This window comes from Asparagus officinalis, chromosome 5 (assembly GCF_001876935.1).
Source record: "Asparagus officinalis chromosome 5, Aspof.V1, whole genome shotgun sequence".
Lineage (NCBI taxonomy): Eukaryota > Viridiplantae > Streptophyta > Magnoliopsida > Asparagales > Asparagaceae > Asparagus > Asparagus officinalis.
The window spans coordinates 48267080-48285561 of NC_033798.1; the positions used below are offsets into that span (position 1 = coordinate 48267080).

General features: G+C 32.6%; 1 protein-coding gene and 1 long non-coding RNA gene across 6 annotated transcripts; both read right to left on the bottom strand.

The window, feature by feature from the left end:
• LOC109843979 lies at nucleotides 1989-2692 on the bottom strand. The gene is made up of 3 exons (XR_002247850.1): nucleotides 2683-2692; nucleotides 2506-2595; nucleotides 1989-2427 (listed from the first exon to the last, which is right to left on the bottom strand). It is a non-coding gene; the product is annotated as an uncharacterized LOC109843979 (long non-coding RNA).
• Nucleotides 3590-13768, bottom strand: LOC109843978. 5 transcript variants are annotated; one of them, XM_020412979.1, is made up of 5 exons: nucleotides 13521-13768; nucleotides 11833-11874; nucleotides 7589-7667; nucleotides 6167-6248; nucleotides 5516-6082 (listed from the first exon to the last, which is right to left on the bottom strand). In XM_020412979.1, exons 1-5 carry the CDS (start codon nucleotides 13586-13588, stop codon nucleotides 5772-5774), a joined length of 582 nt encoding a protein of 193 aa, XP_020268568.1. In that variant the 5' UTR covers nucleotides 13589-13768; the 3' UTR covers nucleotides 5516-5771. The 5 variants fall into 5 exon arrangements, with proteins under 5 accessions (XP_020268571.1, XP_020268573.1, XP_020268568.1 ...); XM_020412981.1 differs by lacking the exon at nucleotides 11833-11874 and adding an exon at nucleotides 13331-13372; XM_020412980.1 differs by lacking the exon at nucleotides 13521-13768 and adding an exon at nucleotides 12023-12108.

Genomic DNA, 18482 nt, shown 5'->3' on the forward strand with positions numbered 1-18482 from the left:
TGTATTGGTGGTAAGTTTTCCAATGTTAGAATATTTTTTGTAATTGTGAAAATTTGAAGGTATTTTTACAATTACTAAAAATTTGGGTTGTTTTTAAAAAATTTAAAATTTCAATGATCTACTGATAATTTCTAAATTTGATGTGCACATGTTATAAGTTTTAAAATTTTAGGATTTTTTGTAATTTTTTTACTTTTGGGAGAGTTTTTGTAATTTTTATAACTTTAAAGTTATTTTTTACAAATTTTAAAATTTTAAGTGCTTAATGGTAATTCTTGGAATCCATCTATGTTGTTGTTAAGTTTTGAAATCTCTGAATTTTAGGGTGTTTTTTATAATTTAAACTTTTGAGTTGTTGCTGTAATTTCTAAAATATTGAGGGTGTTAATTATAAATTTTAAATTATTAGATTTTTTGTTTGTTTATAAGTTTTAAAAAGTCAAGGTGTTTTGTGTAATTTTAAACTTTTAAGGATATTAAATGCAATTTTTGAAACTTTTGGGTTTTTTGTAATATTTCATGTATTATAATATGTTATCCACGTATAATTTCTTTATCTTATTTTTTCTAAATTTTTGAGTTATAGGTAGTTAATATGGAGTTAATAAAAGATATAATTCGCATTTGGATAGATTAAGATTTAAATAAAATATTTAAAATAACTTTTTTTAATTGGTGAACTATAGATAGTTTACGTGGAATTAGATAAGATATGATTAAAATTTAAAAAGATTAAGATTTAAATGAAATATCCAAAATAGTGAAGGGTAATATTGACCATTAAAGTTTTTCCTGAACTCGTGCTTTTAAAAGAAGTATGATATATATATATATATACTAGTTGGATTACACGTGCAATGCACGTGGTAAAATTTTTAATATTATTTTAAATTTTAAATTTATTTAGGCATAGATTTGGTCTAAATTTATTGAATGTAAACAATATAGCTAAGATATGTTAAAAATTTAAAAACTCACAACGTTTGTACAATAAAATTTAATTTATGGATAGTTTAGACAAATACACCACAAATAGTAGAGATTTGTGAACCAAACATTTGAAGACTTAAATAATATACTAAACTCAATCTCTGTCCACTCTCATTTGGTTTCTATGGGGAAAATCTATGATTCGATTCATACATTCTTCACACTGAATTATCACTGGTTGATGCAGATTGGTCATCTATAACTTGTCTTCGTCTCACATTAGGTGTAGTTTCATGTTCATATGACTGACATTTTGCTGATAACAGACATAAGTCTCGTTTGAGGCCTTATGTGGAAAATTGGACAAGAGAAAGGTGCATAAGTACAGGATTATGTTACATGTGTATCGGTATGGAAGAAAGGATAAGTACATGGATTTCTCTGTGAATTTCGCCATTGATATATTTTTGCTGGAGCCTATCTGTGATGGAACATTGGAAGGGAACATGATATAGGCCAAAGTGATAGGCTAAATCAATATTTGCTTCTTTCCTCTTTTTTGTAATCAATCATCAATAATCAATTGGATGAACCTTCTGTTGGGGATAAACTCGTTCTCTATCGAGATCAATCTCACCAATAATCAATTGGATGAACCTTCTGTTGGGGATAAACTCGTTCTCTATCGAGATCAATCTCACAAGTTTCAAAAAAAAAAAAAACAACTTTACAAAATATGTATAGGCACCACTTCATTTGTAGAAGTGTGGTTAGGTAAACTGCAGTATTGCCTGCAGTTCTTATAGGCAGCAATTAATTTGTAAAAAAATAAAAACAATTTACAAACATGAATAGCTTTGCTTATAGTATTTCTGGTTTGCAAAATACTAGCATACAATTATGACAAATGAGTACTTTAGGTTCCAGGTATATAACAAAGCAATCTTAGATACCATCTCTCAAATGGGCTCTCCTGCTTATCCAAATTGCACCAACTAATTGCTAAAAGGATCGAGGTTATCATCTAAACCAGAAATCCAATGAGCTGACTCAACTAATAAACTCATTAATTACCAATCTTATCAAAAGTTGGCTAAATTTCTCCAAAATTTTCCTCCCAGCAAATGTCTTAAAACCGTGTATTTACAAATATAACATTAAGGAGCAAAAGAGCAACCCCCTTAGGACTCTTTTTTTTTTCCTTTTTACAACAACAATTCAGGAAAAGGACTTTTCCTCTGAAGCAAATGAGCTCTCCTATATTTTGCAGGTTCATTATGAACGATCATTCTGAACACCATACTCAGATGCATGTTTCCAACAGGGACAATATTTATTCAGTCAGAACTAAACTTTTGGACTCCTGGATGGGTCAGAAACTCTAAGTGTACCCCCGAGCTCTACAGGTACTAAAGGAATTAAAGAGTGACGGACATCAGTTATCAGAGGGCGATAACTGGGTTCAGGTTGAAGACAAAGCACAGCAACAGCTGCCACCTGTATGAACCATGACACTCAAATTAGAAGAAGACAATAATGAATAAGGATATTAGACTAAAGTTCAGGGAATCTGACTTGGTATAAATGTTTCAAATCCATTATTTTTTTAATTGCTGGATCCACAATGTTTGGTAGCTTTGATCTATCTGTTAGCTGAGGCATGGCCTGCAAAATATCAAATTTGTTATTAATGCATTGGAGACTCGGAGTTTGGAGTATAGATGTAGGTTTTCAAACATGGGCAATGCTTACCCATGTAACTATAGTTTGGCACTGAGATGGGGCCAGTTTCTCGACTGGTTTTCTTCCCATGAGAAGCTCGAGAAGAACTACTCCAAAGGCATAAACATCACTTTTGTCTGTGAGTTTACCTGAACAAGTAAAAATAGATATTTGCAAAGTTGCCTACTGCCATAATTATCAGCAAGATGCCACAAAATATGACCTGCATAATTTATATGCATAAAAAGTGCAGTTGAACCAAAAAACTGTGTGACACCTATTGGACTAATTCATACAACTTCTTGTCTCAACATCCAGCAGTTCTAGTACTTTCTCCTAGTGAAATTCATACAAATTTTCATCTCACAATCTAGCAGTTCTAGTACGTTTATTATCATGATTTTTTTTTATTGTAGAAGATAGTTTCAGAAGGTGGAAATCAATAGGAAATAGAATTTATTTATCTGGGTAAAGGAAGAATTAACATACCAAAATAAAATCGAAAGCTTTTGTATCCTCCTTCGAGCTGGTAGTTGTAGCATGGATTTTTACTGTTTTTTTTGAAAGTTGAAAAATTTCAGGTAATGCTGAGTGACTTCCGTCAACAGCATGCTCATAACAAGCATTAATATTTCCTACAATTTGAAACAGTAGTAGCTGCTGTGCAATGAACGCCCCCATGGCGGCATAGTTCATTGGCTGGTTAGTATAAGATTGATTGAGCATCATAGTTAGGGGCATATTATACAGCATTGTAGCCATAGGGAATAGGGAGTTTGAACAAAGACCTCCATTTATAGCACTGCTCACAGGACCCTGGCTGGATTGGTTTGTAGGCATTTGGCTGGACAGATTTATGGTATCAACAAAGGAAGTTCCAATAAAATGTTGGTTGTTCTCTAGCACATTACTATTAAGAGACAAACCAGCCATCAAGTCATGGTCATTGCTTGTTTTCGTTTCAGATTCTTGCAGAAGAAGATCAGAGTTGTAACGGAAAGCGTCAAGTAATTCAAACTCTTTATTAACTTTCTGCTCATTCTCAGATTTGTTAACATCAACTATCCACCTTGAAAATCTGTCATCAAGTTGTTTCTCTTCGGTCACGTGGAAAGATACATCTGCGAATGGTTCATCTTTACTTTTATTTTCACTAATGTTCAGACCAGTAACAGGGCCATCTCCAAACAAATCATCAACCAAAGAACCAGATGTTGTCAGGTTTCCAATATCTTGGTCAACATGCTTCTGTGTTAAAGATTTAGTTCCCTAATCATTTGCATCACTTGTATCGATTAAGTTGGGCACCTGAACAGCTGGAACTGGCATGGTTATTGCGTTAGATTGCTCCACCTGGTTCCCTGTTCCAAAAATCTTGTCCCAATCCAAAAGACTTAAAACATAAAGAAAAGAAGACATTAAACTGATCAGTAACATAAAAAAAGTGAGAAAACCAAGAGTGAGCTGGAATTTGATCAGGAACGTTAAGAGAAAAAAGATAATAAAACAATCAAATATAAATAGGCAAATATGAACTATTATAAAAAGGTAATCAAGGGAAAAGATGAGAAACCATAAACGCAACTTAAGAAGATTAATATCATGTTTTTTTTTCTTTTTATCGATTCTGAGGATAAGATTTTAGTTGTTTGTGTGCCTATATTAATAAGTCTTGCATGCTTTGGGCTTTGAATGTAGATTTTATTAGATTATAACTTAAAATTAAAAATAAAAACAGATTCCAGTAAACCCAAGAACCGTGATTTCTTCCCATTCAGGATTGCATGTCATTGTGATGAAAATATCTGATTTGCCAAATCGTTGGACTAATGACATTGCATCAAGATATCTACGACGCATATCTCTAGGACCACCAATAAATGATGATGGCAGCACTATTCTTTTTCCGACTTGACTTGCTTTTGCTTCTCCAGCAGCTACACTATCAACTATGCCTTGGAATAACTCTGCTCTGATTTCTGATTGTTTTTTTCTAAAATAATCAAGTCTTGTTGTTTTAAGTTTTATGTACATATCAACAGCATATTGATGGAACAACCGGCCTGCCGATGTTAATACAATAGGTTGTCGAGTGTCTCTTATTTGGAGCTTGTAACAATAATATTCTCGACATGAGACGCTTCCTGCCTTTGGTGCTTTAACACCTACAAGTTTGCAGGTTAAGTTATTTCTTAATGTTTTAATATTATTAATTATTAAACAATTAAAATTATGATTTACCTTCCCTTTCTCGTTTAAATATGTCTTCTGCAGATGTAAAAGTTTGCTGAGTTACTTGAGATGTTGTATTTACTTGTTTTGACCGGCAAATATCATTTTTATCCCTTCTTTTAATATTTTGGTGCCATCCAACATCTCCGCCTGGAAAGAGTAAAGGATACTGTAAAGGATCATAACATCCAAAATAGTGCTTAACTTGATGATTCTTGCCGGAGTGTGAATGGACAACTATTTCTCTCTCATACGGAACATTATCATTATTTCCCTCTATCCAGATAGCTGCAACCTGATCCACTGTTGGCAAGTTGTAAACACGTTGATCTACTGCAGCATCTCTATTTATAATGATCTTGAAGTCTTCAAGAGATGGAAAATCATTTAGTTTCCGCAGAAATCTTGCATATGGGTTTCCTCCTAATATATCCATCAGTCTTTTAGTTGTAGTTGTACTCATATTTGCATTATCTAATATTCCCATTCGATTTTGCAACTCATTCTCCGTATCGTAGAAGTAAAGTTGAAAGTAGGAAGGCTTGTTTTCTTCTGGAATAAGAGAGGGGAGATTATGATATATTTGTCCTTGTGCTCTAAATGTGAAAATACCCTTTCTGTTTGATGCAAGTTCTCTATCAAACCTTGCCCCAAATGATGTGAATGAGAAAATGCTATTATACTTTCTGGTTTGTCTTCGAAACTCAATTGCCTCTTGGGTTTGTACTGTATAAAGGGCATATAACTCGTCATTAAAATTCACATCTGCTAGGTGGATTTCACCATTGTGACAACAGGATGTTGGTGGCTCATGTTCAAATTTTTTTGCTCCACAAAATGAACAAGACTTTGGAATCCGTAGTTTATGTAATAAAGAACATACCGGTTCATGTGTAATTTGACCTAGAAAAAAAATAATAGTTTTTAGTGTTAAATAAATTTATATATATAAAATCAAATATTTTAATAAAATATGAAATTAATCTATGCAAACCTCCATGCTCATATTCTCGCTGTTGCGCTCCACAAAACAAATCAATCTTACGTTTTCCCTTGCTATTGGTACTACTGCCAGCAAAATCATTTCTTTTCCTCTTTATATTATTATCAATGACCTTCTGAATGTAAGTTCTCTTCTGATCAACATTCAACTGATTATATTTGGTGTTTCTACTCTCATGTATTAGAATGTGGTCTTCTGTTAAAAAATAATAAAATATACTATTAATAAACACAAATACACATAAAGCAATAATTATATATATTTATGTTGAATTCAAACCTTGGTTTGAAGTCATTTGGAAGAAGGTACTCTTGTGCAAATGTATAGTGATTATGCAATCCAAGAAGTAGAATGTATATTTCTACAAGGAAAAAAAAATTTTGTGTTAAATTATTGATTTTATTAAACATAAGTATAGCAGTGAATATAATTTTAGAGAATAAGTATATTTTATTTGATGTTTTTTTGTACTTTAGGTTTTTTTTTAGAAATTTGGTACACTATACATGCATCAGTAATCACAAATATCTCATATGCTAAGGTTAATTCTGTTTTTTAAAGTCATATAATAATAATAATAATAATAATAATAAATTTTTAAGTGTATAAGAAGATAAATACAAGGAAATAGAGTTATCATCACTATGACCAAAATAAAGAGAAAAGAGAAGAAAGTTGCTTAACTAACTTGAATCACCAACAACTTTAGAAATTTTTTTTTAAAAAAAAAGACAAATCCAACCAAGTAGAATATCTGCATTAATATGAAAAAATGTTAAATTATTTAATCTAGACGTAATAGTGTATTAAAAAACATATATAATTACTCAAATACAAAACATACATAATTATTCAGAGACAACATACATAATTACAAAAAATGTTTAATTATTTATGAAAGAATTGCACAGCAGGTTTTCACAACATACATAATTAATCAAGGAATAAGTTTTCTAAAGTTTAAAAAAATTTTAATTTAAAAAATTAAAAAAATACATTAAAAATTTTAATTTAAAAAGCAGATATCTCTGAACACATGTAAATAAATGTTCAAGAAGTGCATCAGGAGTTTTTTTTAAAATGAAATATGTGTTATATATTGGGTAAACATCTAAATAAAAGTTTATATGTATTTTTTACTAAAATATGTGTTATATATTGGGTACACATCTATATAAATGTTTATATGTATTCAAAATGTGTCCAAGGAGTGCCTGACATGGACATAGATACGCAAAGTGTAGGACACATATACAACGACCTAGATGAAGCGACTGTAGGTCTTAATGCAACACTATACCGCATAGGACTCTACCACCAATCCTCAGGTATAATCTTATGCGACTATGCCGCATTGACCTTTAGAATATAAGATGACAACAAGAACATGCCTAGGGGAAGGTTTATTAGATAATTAGATCAAAGCATTGCTTGTTTCCAAATACAAAGTGATATACTAATCATACATAACAAGATATTAAAGGTGAATGCATTGGAGGAACTACGAGATCCTAGTTGCAAAATTAAACTGCTTACAGACATTATGAATGTATTTTCCAACAAATTAAAACATATCAACAACATCCATTCCAAATACAATTAAGAAACACAAGAATAATAATTGAGAAATAAACAAAAGAATAAGAATATAAATAAATGTTTACAAAGGCACAGATATCATCTAGAAGCTTGTTGACATACTGTTAACGCAAGAAGTTGAACCTTTGGATTCTTGTGTCCAATAAGCTTTTTAAGACCTTTAACGACCTCCTTCGCTAGTCTGTTGTACATAAAGCAGGTAAGAACTACAACATAAGGCAAAACCACCTTTAACGACCTCCTTCGCTAGTCTGTTGTACATAAAGCAGGTAAGAACTACAACATAAGGCAAAACCAGATGTGATCTATTTAGTCGTTGTACATAAAGCAGGTAAGAACTACAACATAAGGCAAAACCAGATGTGATCTATTTAGTCAAGATAGAAATATGGAGGCATTTGTTTTGCCAAAATATATAAGGAAAAAAAATTCATGTTTATGGACAAATATTTTACTGGGTGAATGCAATCTTCACATTTTTCAATTGCTCTTTGAATGATAGAATACAATCGTGGAACTTAGCTATTTTATTTACAATCATGGAAGGAAATGGTAGGAGATGGATCCCAAGTGCCAATGTTATCTTCTAAATTCACATAGATTTGTTTTTCCATCCGATTTAATTCTTTAATGCTATCTTATAATAAAAAATGAAATAAATATCACATATAACAGATTTTCTCATCATTATTTTATTTTACGCTTCAGTAAAAATAAAAAATTATTGTCTGTTTCAATAAATATTTTAATTTTTTCCACATTTTAATATATCTGCTTCAAAGCCAAGAACACAATTTGGTGAAAAGAATAAACAAAATTATTATACCACATAATCCTTTGAAGCTTAATCATATATTTGACAGTAATACATCTATAACATATATTTGATACATTACATATGTATTGCATATATTCTATTAGATACATGATTCAAATATCACATACAGTGTACTATACTATTTGGACGTATAGTATGTACGCTGAAACATAAGATAAATGCAATACATATTATATTTATATCATGTATGATGATACATATATACACTTATGTTTGTGAGTGTTTTGTATATTAAAACATATTTATGACTAACTGTGACATGATGATTTACTGACTATATATATATATATGAACTCTATATGTCAATTGTTTGTCTTTACAAATATAGAACACTGTGACAATGATAGTAATTTTAATATTTCTATCTATTAGTAAATGAGTTGACCTGTTTATATTTTTTTGTTAATTCATCATATAAGAAAGTTTGGTTTAGTTAGGTAATTTCTAGATAGTCACATAAAAATACATATTGCAAATTTAAAAATAGTAGCATGAAGTTTCAAATAAGTAATTAATCATAGAATTAAAAGAACCATCAAAATTTAAAACAAGTTTTCAAAAATTTTCTTCATGCATAATGTGCATAATTTCAATTTTAGCAAAATTGAACAAAGTAGATAATCTATGTGTAATTTCAGTAAAAATATAAATTTTTTGTCTGCTTCAATAAATATTTCAATTTTTTCCACATTTGCATCCAAATATCTGTGCTTCAAAGCCAATAACATATTATATTTGACTTCGGGACTCTTATGATATTTATTTTTCTAGCCTGCCACATGAGATGTATTTGTCCGAAAACCTAAATCACATTAGCACCAATCTGCGCCAAGAACATATTATATTTGACTTCAAAGAGGTGATACGTACTTGCTTCATATATTTCACAGTAATATATACTCTATATATTACTGGCACTAACTGTGACATGATGATTTACTGACTATATATATATATACTCTATATGTCAATTGTTTGTCTTTACAAATGTAGAACATTGTGTTGATGATACTAATTTAAACAATTCTATTGGTACATGAGTAGACCTAATTCATCATATAAGGAAGTTTGGTTCAGTTAGGTAATTTCTAGGTAGTCCTTGTCCTTTGTGATTCTGAACCAAATCAGAATCATATAAAATAAATTAAAAGAAAACACAAGCGAAATCAAAAACTGAAAAATAAAAGAACTCAATTAAACAAAACTTACTTTATAGCTTATATCAGATAATCCTTTGGAGCTTAATCATATATTTGACTGTAATACATCTATAACATATATTTGACACATTACATATGTATTGCTTATATTATATTAGATACATGATTCAAATATCACATAAAGTTTACTATACTATTTTGACGTATAGTATGTACGCTGGAACAAAAGATACATGCAATAAATATTATATTTATATCATGTATGATGATACATATATACACTTATGTTTGTGCGTGTTTTATATATTAAAACATATTTATGACTAACTGTGACATGATGATTTACAGACTATATATATATATATATATATATATGTACTCTATATGTCAATTGTTTTTCTTTACAAATGTAGAACACTGTGTCGATGATACTAATTATAACAATTCTATTGTTAAATGAGTTGACCTGTTTATATTTTTATGTTAATTCATCATATAAGTAAGTTTGGTTCAGTTAGGTAATTTCTAGGTTTAATTTACATCGTTTTTATGTTTGATTCAGGAATCTTTTGATATTTATTTTTCTAGACTGCCACATGAGATGTATTTGGCCGAAAACCTAAAAAGGTAGTTTCATTTCAACTAAAAAGAAAGCAAACCTTAGAGCACTTCAAATAAATAATAATACGTGTCTTTTGTCTGCACTTCCTTGCACTGGAGAATTATAAAAGTTTAGGCCCCCGGATATAGTTTGGTGTTTAATTGGTTTAGAAAATTCCGTTGTGTGTTAATTTCAAGGGTATTGCAAGCATTTAGGTTTAATATGTTGTCAAATAAAGATACACACACGTCTACGTATGTATGAGATCTGAATTATATCTTCATGATTTCCCTCCCACCATAAAAGATCAACTACCGCGTCTACGTATGTATGAGATCTGAATTATATCTTCATGATTTCCCTCCCACCATAAAAGATCAACTACCTAGAATCCAAAAACATTTATATATAATCATATCTTCATGATTTCCCTCCCACCATAAAAGATCAACTACCTAGAATCCAAAAACATTTATATATAATCCAATTCCAGTTGTTAGAGATTTATGTCATTTACAAAACGTTAACTAATTTCAAAAATAGGAGTTGCTGTTACATTCAAATCAAGGAGTTTACTGTGACATGAGTTGAAAATGCATGAAATTTTTTAAATATAACTGTTATTTAATTCATGTGCATTGTGTCTACAGAATTATGCAATTACTTTCTGTTCTATTGGAACACTTTTCAATCTAGATGGAATAGCAACTCATTTTTCTTTTTTAAAGATATTTGTTTTTGTAGTAATTTTTTGAGCGCACCAGCGCAATAATGTGATCCAACCATACATGTATATTTAAATTTAGTGGTAAAGCTAGTGTATAGACTTGGATTTGGATATTATTGATTCCAACTATAAGGTTATGATAAGAACCATGCTCCAACTACTCCAACATTTGACACACGCTACTCATGCTTCTCCATAAACAGTTAATCAAACACTTAAGAAGATTTATTGTGACTAAAACTGCGGAGACAAATATGTCTGAATCTAAAACACATTTCTGATCCAAAGAAGTAATTCACTCTGATGGTAAAACAAGTATTCAAATAATTTAAAATCTTAAGCTTAACAAATACACGATAAGGTTATCATATGCTGGATATAGCATTCAAAGAAGGACCATTTAGTTGTAGTCGTACTACATATAAATCGAGCCTTGCTAAGTCAAAAAAAGCTTTAATAATTATGCAAGTTGTAGTCGTACTACATATAAATCGAGCAAGTATCCTCAAAAACAACTTTAATAATTATGCAAAATTTCCCTCCCTGTAGCTATATATAAAACTGCATGAAATTGAATAAAGTTTCAGAAAATACATACTGCAAATTTAAAAAGAGTAACATGAGGTGTCAAATATGAAATTAATCATAGAATTTAAAAAAGCATCTGAACTTAAAACAAGTATTCAAAAATTTCCATTCATGCATAATGTGCATAATTTACAATCATCCAATGGTTTGCAGTCAGCCAAGGGAAATTCTTTGGATAATCTATGTTTAATTTCTAAATTATTTGAAATTAAACAATAATTCAAAGTTTGCAGTCAGCCAAGGGAAATTCTTTGCATGTCTAAAATATCAACTAAATAAATAAAATTTATGGTTGCATAATTTACAATCATCCAATGGTTTGTTGTCCTTTTTGATTCTGAACCAAATCAGAATCATATAAAAAAAATTAAAAGAAATTAAAGGCGAAATCAAAAACTAAAAAATAAAAGAAATCAATTAAAATAAACTTACTTTATACTTGCGATACAGCTGCTGAAGGTTTGTCGCTTGAATCTGTGGAAAATTGAGATTTAGGTCAAAATTATTTTAGAACAAAATGAGAGGTATGAAGATCTGAAAGGAGATATATAGGGTGAATTAAGCATAACTAAATCTTAGATCTAGGGTTTAGTATAGATGAGTGAAGACAAAGTAGGCATACCTTTCTGAATGCCAAAATCCAGAAAACTGCTGACCCGGCGAGTTTATCATTTGGGCATTTATAGTCATCTTGGCAAATTGATGATTGGAAGGTCGCGGGATGGCGATAACAGTAAGGGATTACCTCTTCGGCTTCAGCGGAGAGAGGCGCTTAGGTAAACCGAAGATCTCTTCGGCTTCGGCAGAGAGGAAGGGAGATTCGGCTTAGACGGGATTAATTTGGTATATTTAAAAGAGGTAGAGGCTAACTCTACATAACACAGATTAGCAAACAGCAACAGTATCATCGTGAGCTGTCGAGTAGCAACTACCCAACTAGATTCAAAAACGTGATGTGAATATAGATATTCCCAACTAAAGTTTCAAACCGTTATAGATAAAACGAGTAAAATCGACCAGTGCGATACCGCGACATTAGTGTGGAAAAAAAATAATGATTAAAACATTTGGTTTAAAAAATGTAGTGTACCTAATTAAAAATATAGCAAGTTACACCAAAATATATCAACTTGCAACGTGTATTGAAATGCTAAAATGTAAAGTGAGGTCAAAACTAATTTGATGAAGTATTTTGTACCTAATAGTGATTTAGAGTGGATGAGTTTCAAGTTGTAGTCGTACTACATATAAATCGAGCAAGTATCCTCAAAAACAACTTTAATAATTATGCAAAATTTCCCTCCCTGTAGCTATATATAAAACTGCATGAAATTGAATAAAGTTTCAGAAAATACATACTGCAAATTTAAAAAGAGTAACATGAGGTGTCAAATATGAAATTAATCATAGAATTTAAAAAAGCATCTGAACTTAAAACAAGTATTCAAAAATTTCCATTCATGCATAATGTGCATAATTTACAATCTAGGTTGAATCAAACTAGACGGAAATTTTCCGTCTAGGTTGATCCGTCTAGTTTGGATCAAACTAGACAGAAAATTCCGTCTAGTTTGCCAAACGAGACGGAAAGGTCAACCTAGACGGAATTTCCATCTAAGTTGAGGCAACCTAGACGGAAAATTCCGTCTAGGTTGACAATTCAACCTCGACGGAAAAATTCTGTCTAGGTTGACCATTCAACCTAGACAGAATTTCCGTCTAGGTTGAGGCAACCTAGACGGAATTTCCGTCTAGGTTGAACAGTCAACCTAGACGGAATTTCCGTCTGGTTGCATAATTTACAATCATCCAATGGTTTGTTGTCCTTTTTGATTCTGAACCAAATCAGAATCATATAAAAAAAATTAAAAGAAATTAAAGGCGAAATCAAAAACTAAAAAATAAAAGAAATCAATTAAAATAAACTTACTTTATACTTGCGATACAGCTGCTGAAGGTTTGTCGCTTGAATCTGTGGAAAATTGAGATTTAGGTCAAAATTATTTTAGAACAAAATGAGAGGTATGAAGATCTGAAAGGAGATATATAGGGTGAATTAAGCATAACTAAATCTTAGATCTAGGGTTTAGTATAGATGAGTGAAGACAAAGTAGGCATACCTTTCTGAATGCCAAAATCCAGAAAACTGCTGACCCGGCGAGTTTATCATTTGGGCATTTATAGTCATCTTGGCAAATTGATGATTGGAAGGTCGCGGGATGGCGATAACAGTAAGGGATTACCTCTTCGGCTTCAGCGGAGAGAGGCGCTTAGGTAAACCGAAGATCTCTTCGGCTTCGGCAGAGAGGAAGGGAGATTCGGCTTAGACGGGATTAATTTGGTATATTTAAAAGAGGTAAAGGCTATTTTGGGGATGGATAAGTTTTTCAAGAACTGGCTCTTTTAGCAAGTCTTAGGGATTCCTCTGCACCGGCTAAGTTCTACCCAGACAACCATCTTCAGCTTTAATGCCAATAGCACATGACCCTTGGGTAAAATCAAACTCAGATGTCAAATTGGAGATCTCAAGTTCGAAGTGACTTATTACATTATAGATGCAGACATCTTATAATTTGTTGTTAGGACGACCCTGGATTCATGCGAATCGTAATGTCCCATCTACTCTTCATCAGGTCATGAAATATGTCGATGAAGAGGGAGAAGTCAGAACTCTAATTGCCAAGAAGAAACCTTTCAGAGGGGTGGAGAACTTTCACACTGATTCGGTTTTCGATCTGGATACCTAAGAGCCAGAGCAATCAAATGAGGCCGCTGACAGTGGCAAAGAAGCTGACATCGAGCCCAATCCTGAGGAGGATTGTCCGTGGGAGTTGGATTTTAATGTAATGGGTCAGAGTGAGGATAATAACAATGTAACGAGTGAGGGCGAGTGGTACATTAATAAAGATTTTAATTTGGCGTACTTGTCCAATGTGTCTAATATAGATGCATGTACTGATTCATGGCGCACATTGTACGCCGAGGTATTACTCAATTTGCCTATAAAATCATCCTTCACTATGTTTGAAGAGATGGAAGATGCACAGAAGGCTTTCTTTATGGTCCCGTCTAGAAGGAAAGGGCAAAAGTCAATCTATTTCGGTAGAGTCAAACCCGAATTACTCCAGCGAGAGAGTTCAGAGGAAGACCGGGGATCCCCCCAATTCTATTATCATGAACCTAACTCCATAAAATTAATGAAAAGGATGGGTTACGACTTTGGTAAACAGGAATGTTTAAATATTAGGAAAGGAAGACGAGTGCTGATTCGGCTTTCTTCCCCAGAAGGAAAACCTCTTGATTATTACAATAAAACTAAAAGAGGGTTAGGTTATATCTCTACTGTGACGCCCCTGGGTTCACACAAGGCTGCAGTCCGAGGTGAAACCAGAAATGTTAAACCTGCCATGCACCACACCGTGCAATAACATGTTTCACCATCACATTTACTATCTCTCTAGTGGAATCAACAACAGGTGTAGTACAAAGCAAGTAAAAGATTATACAAGAATCAACTGATGAAATAATAGAGATTTAATATTTCATTATCTAATATACTGGAATACAAGTAAATGTCTGAAATAAATGAACTGGAGTCCTCAACAAGTCTCAAATACAAAATGTCTGACAAAGGGAAATAAGGCACACAGCCTTTAAAATTTCTAGAATAAAACTCTCACATGTCTACACAAAAGTCTACAGTGGAGCTCAAAAGAAAATATAACTAAATAGACGGCTAAAACTAAAATGCGTCGCCATCAACCTGCGACTCTCTGGGCTCCTGGCTCGTTACCTGAAAGGGGGAGGGACAACGAGCGTCAAAGCGCTAGCGAGCATCATCACAACCAACCCCAAAGGATAGGGCTCGTTGTATATGAAAATACAGTGAATACATAATATTCTAAAATCATAGATCCTAACAAAAGAGGATTTTAGTATTTAGAGATTTACAACACGAGCATAGGTACGTCGAGCGAAATAATCCAAACAAGGAAACCCTCATGTATATACCTTGTATCTCAAATTGTAAATCCCTAAACACCAAACCCAAAATCTAATACAGGAACAATAATAAAGAGAAATACAACCCATCTCAAAACTTAAATACTGTGTCATGTCATAACCAAATAAGTGTCAAAGGTCAAAATTACATAAGTGTCATGTACAGCCTAGGTAGCTATCATGTCCAAATCTCATGTAATCATGTCATGTCCTGATTTAGATAAGTGTCATACTCATAGCTTAACAAATGTCCAAGACGTGGTCAAATATGTAAATGTCCAACACGATGACTGAAATGGATTATAGTCCAACACGAGGACTTTAGTGGATTATAGTCCAACACGAGGACTTCAATGGATTATAGTCCAACACGAGGACTTCAATGGATTATAGTCCAACACGAGGACTTCAATGGATTATAGTCCAACACGAGGACTGTATATATAAACCATGGAATACTAGAAGTAAAGGTATACATATTCTACTCTTGTGCATGCCTCACGGTACAGATCTAAGCTTGTGTCAGAAAAGTCATCTCATATGTGTAGATGAAAACATGAATACTACAATTTAATACTCGATAAACAAGGCAACTACTCATGTTCAACAAAAGTTCAATAGAACCCTCGATCATATATGAACACTGTATGAAAGTATAAGCATAGTAGTTGATCAAGCAGAAATACAAACGAAATAGGAAAAACTCCGATGAGTCGACTCAAATCAGCACATCTGCAGTTTTCTGCAGAACATAGCATTAGTAAAATGAGAATATCTTTCTCTGGACAAACTCTTTTTAAGAATAGTTTTTCGTTTTGGAAACTAGACTCACATAGATATCATTTGACACTAATTTGGCTCAGTTTGGAGTTCATATGGTATTTTAAATTTCCAGTCAAACATTTTAAATGTGCAGCAGATTTTCTGCTGGATATATCATCAGTAAAATGAGTATATCTTTCTCTAGGAAAACTATCTTTAGGTATGGTTTTCTGTTTTGAAAACTAGATTCACATATCTTTCAATTGGCATTAGTTTGGTTCAATTTGGATTTCATTTGTTATTTCAAATTTCTAGCTCAATAGTATATGTGCAGCAGATTTTCAGCAGAACATAACAAGCATGATTATTTGCACAAGAAATCATATGTAAACCTTCAATCATGCACAAAACTTTAAAACGAAGCATAAGACATCTAAATTCAGATAAACGATATTTTAAATTATTTTCAGATCTTAAAACACTTCTATAAATTCGTGCTTAATCTCTTTAACATGAAAAGACCTAGTCTTCATACATATATACAAAAGATCCAATTTTTATACACAAAATAATTGATTAGGCTCTATAAAACTCATTAAAAACTCTTCAAAAATATTTTCAAAACTGGGAGGGGGATTAGTAGAGATGATACTCGCCTGGGGTTGAAGGAAAATACACAAATTAATTGATTAGGCTCTATAAAACTCATTAAAAACTCTTCAAAAATATTTTAAAAAAACTGGGAGGGGGATTAGTAGAGATGATACTCGCCTGGGGTTGTAGGAAAACTTGTTAGAAGCAACGTCGAAGGAGATCTCCACTCCAAAAGCCAAAAATCAACAAAAACCCAACTTGAAAGCCTCCAATCCTCTCCAAGAATTCAAAATAGGGTTTATGGGTGTTTGGTGGCTGTTAGGGTTCTTAGATATGATAAAAGAAAGGAATTTTCGTGAAAAATATAGGTATTTATAGAGACAAACCCGAAACAAACCTGTTAGACCCGAACCAGGAAACCTAGTCTGACTAGGAAAATACACCTTCGGTATTTTGGCTATAACTTTCTCATACAACCTCGGAATGAGGTGAATTCTCAGATTCTCACTCTTGGCCTTTGTGCATGATTTGTGTATTTGTACTCACATATATACATATATACATTGAATTGATCTCAAATCAATTCCTAGCATACTCAAACATCATAATATATTATTTATAAATGTATAACATATTTATTAATATTTATCATAAAGTATTCAAAATTTTCGGGGTTTGACATTTGTAGGAGTTATTTCTCCGTGGGGCGCACCGGTCCTCTTCGTGAAGAAGAAGGATGGTAATATGAGATTGTGTATTGATCATAGAGAGCTGAACAAAGTCACTATCCGAAATAGGTACTCTTTACCTAGGATTGATGACTTGTTCAACCAGTTGCAGAGAATGTAGTATTTCTCGAAGTTTGATCTTCGTTCTGGTTATCGTAGTTGCGGATTTGGGAGATGGATTTTCCCAAAGAAGTTTTCCTAATTTTATGTGAATCTTTAGATTTTCTAGTTAGGTCATTTGGGCTGACTAATGCACCGTGGTATTCATGAATGTGATGAACCGAGTTTTTCCGTCCCTTCATGGGCCAGTTTGATATTCTCATATTTTCGAGATCAGAGGCAGCACACGAGTAGCATTGCAGACTCTTCAGGAGCATTAGTTATATGCCAAGTTCAGTAAATGCGGGTTTTAGTTTTCAGAAGTCAGATTGGTTAGCCACGTCAACAGCAAAGAGGGCATAGCAGTGAATCCGGCTAAGTTTACAGCAATTGTTGATTTGGAACCGCTAAAGACGGTGATAGAGATTCGAAACTTCTTGGGTTTAACCGGTTATTATGGGGAGTTCATCCAGGACTTCTCGAAGATTTCGACGCCTCTAACACTTCTTACGAAGAAGGGTGTACAGTTCATTTGGAGCATGGTGTGCCAGAAAGCCTTGATACCTTGAAGGCTAAGTTGACTACAGCGCCGGTTTTGACTATTCCGAGCAACGATAGAACATACGATGTTTACACAGAGGCATAATTGGCAGATTTAGGAGGCGTCTTGATGCAGACTGAAAGGGTAGAAGCATATATTTAGAGTGCACGAGCAGAACTATCCCACTCATGATTTGGAGTTAACAGCGGTAGTATTTACATTGGAGTCACGGGACATTACTTGTATGGAGCACAACTTGAATTGTTCACCGACCACCATAGTTTAAATATCTTCTCTCCCAGAAGGAAACTCAACCAGAGGCAGCAGCGGTGGATTGACTTTATTGAGAACTATGA

Bases quoted from the DNA above. Each gene is read 5' to 3' on its own strand.
- LOC109843978 (XM_020412979.1), bottom strand. From the start codon at position 13,588: ATGACTATAAATGCCCAAATGATAAACTCGCCGGGTCAGCAGTTTTCT. The intron at 7,668-11,832 runs GTAAGTTTATTT...TATGTACAACAG, and splicing joins AGCTGTATCGCAAGTATAAA to ACTAGCGAAGGAGGTCGTTA. The intron at 6,249-7,588 runs GTATGTCAACAA...TTTTCCTTGTAG, and splicing joins TTCAACTTCTTGCGTTAACA to AAATATACATTCTACTTCTT.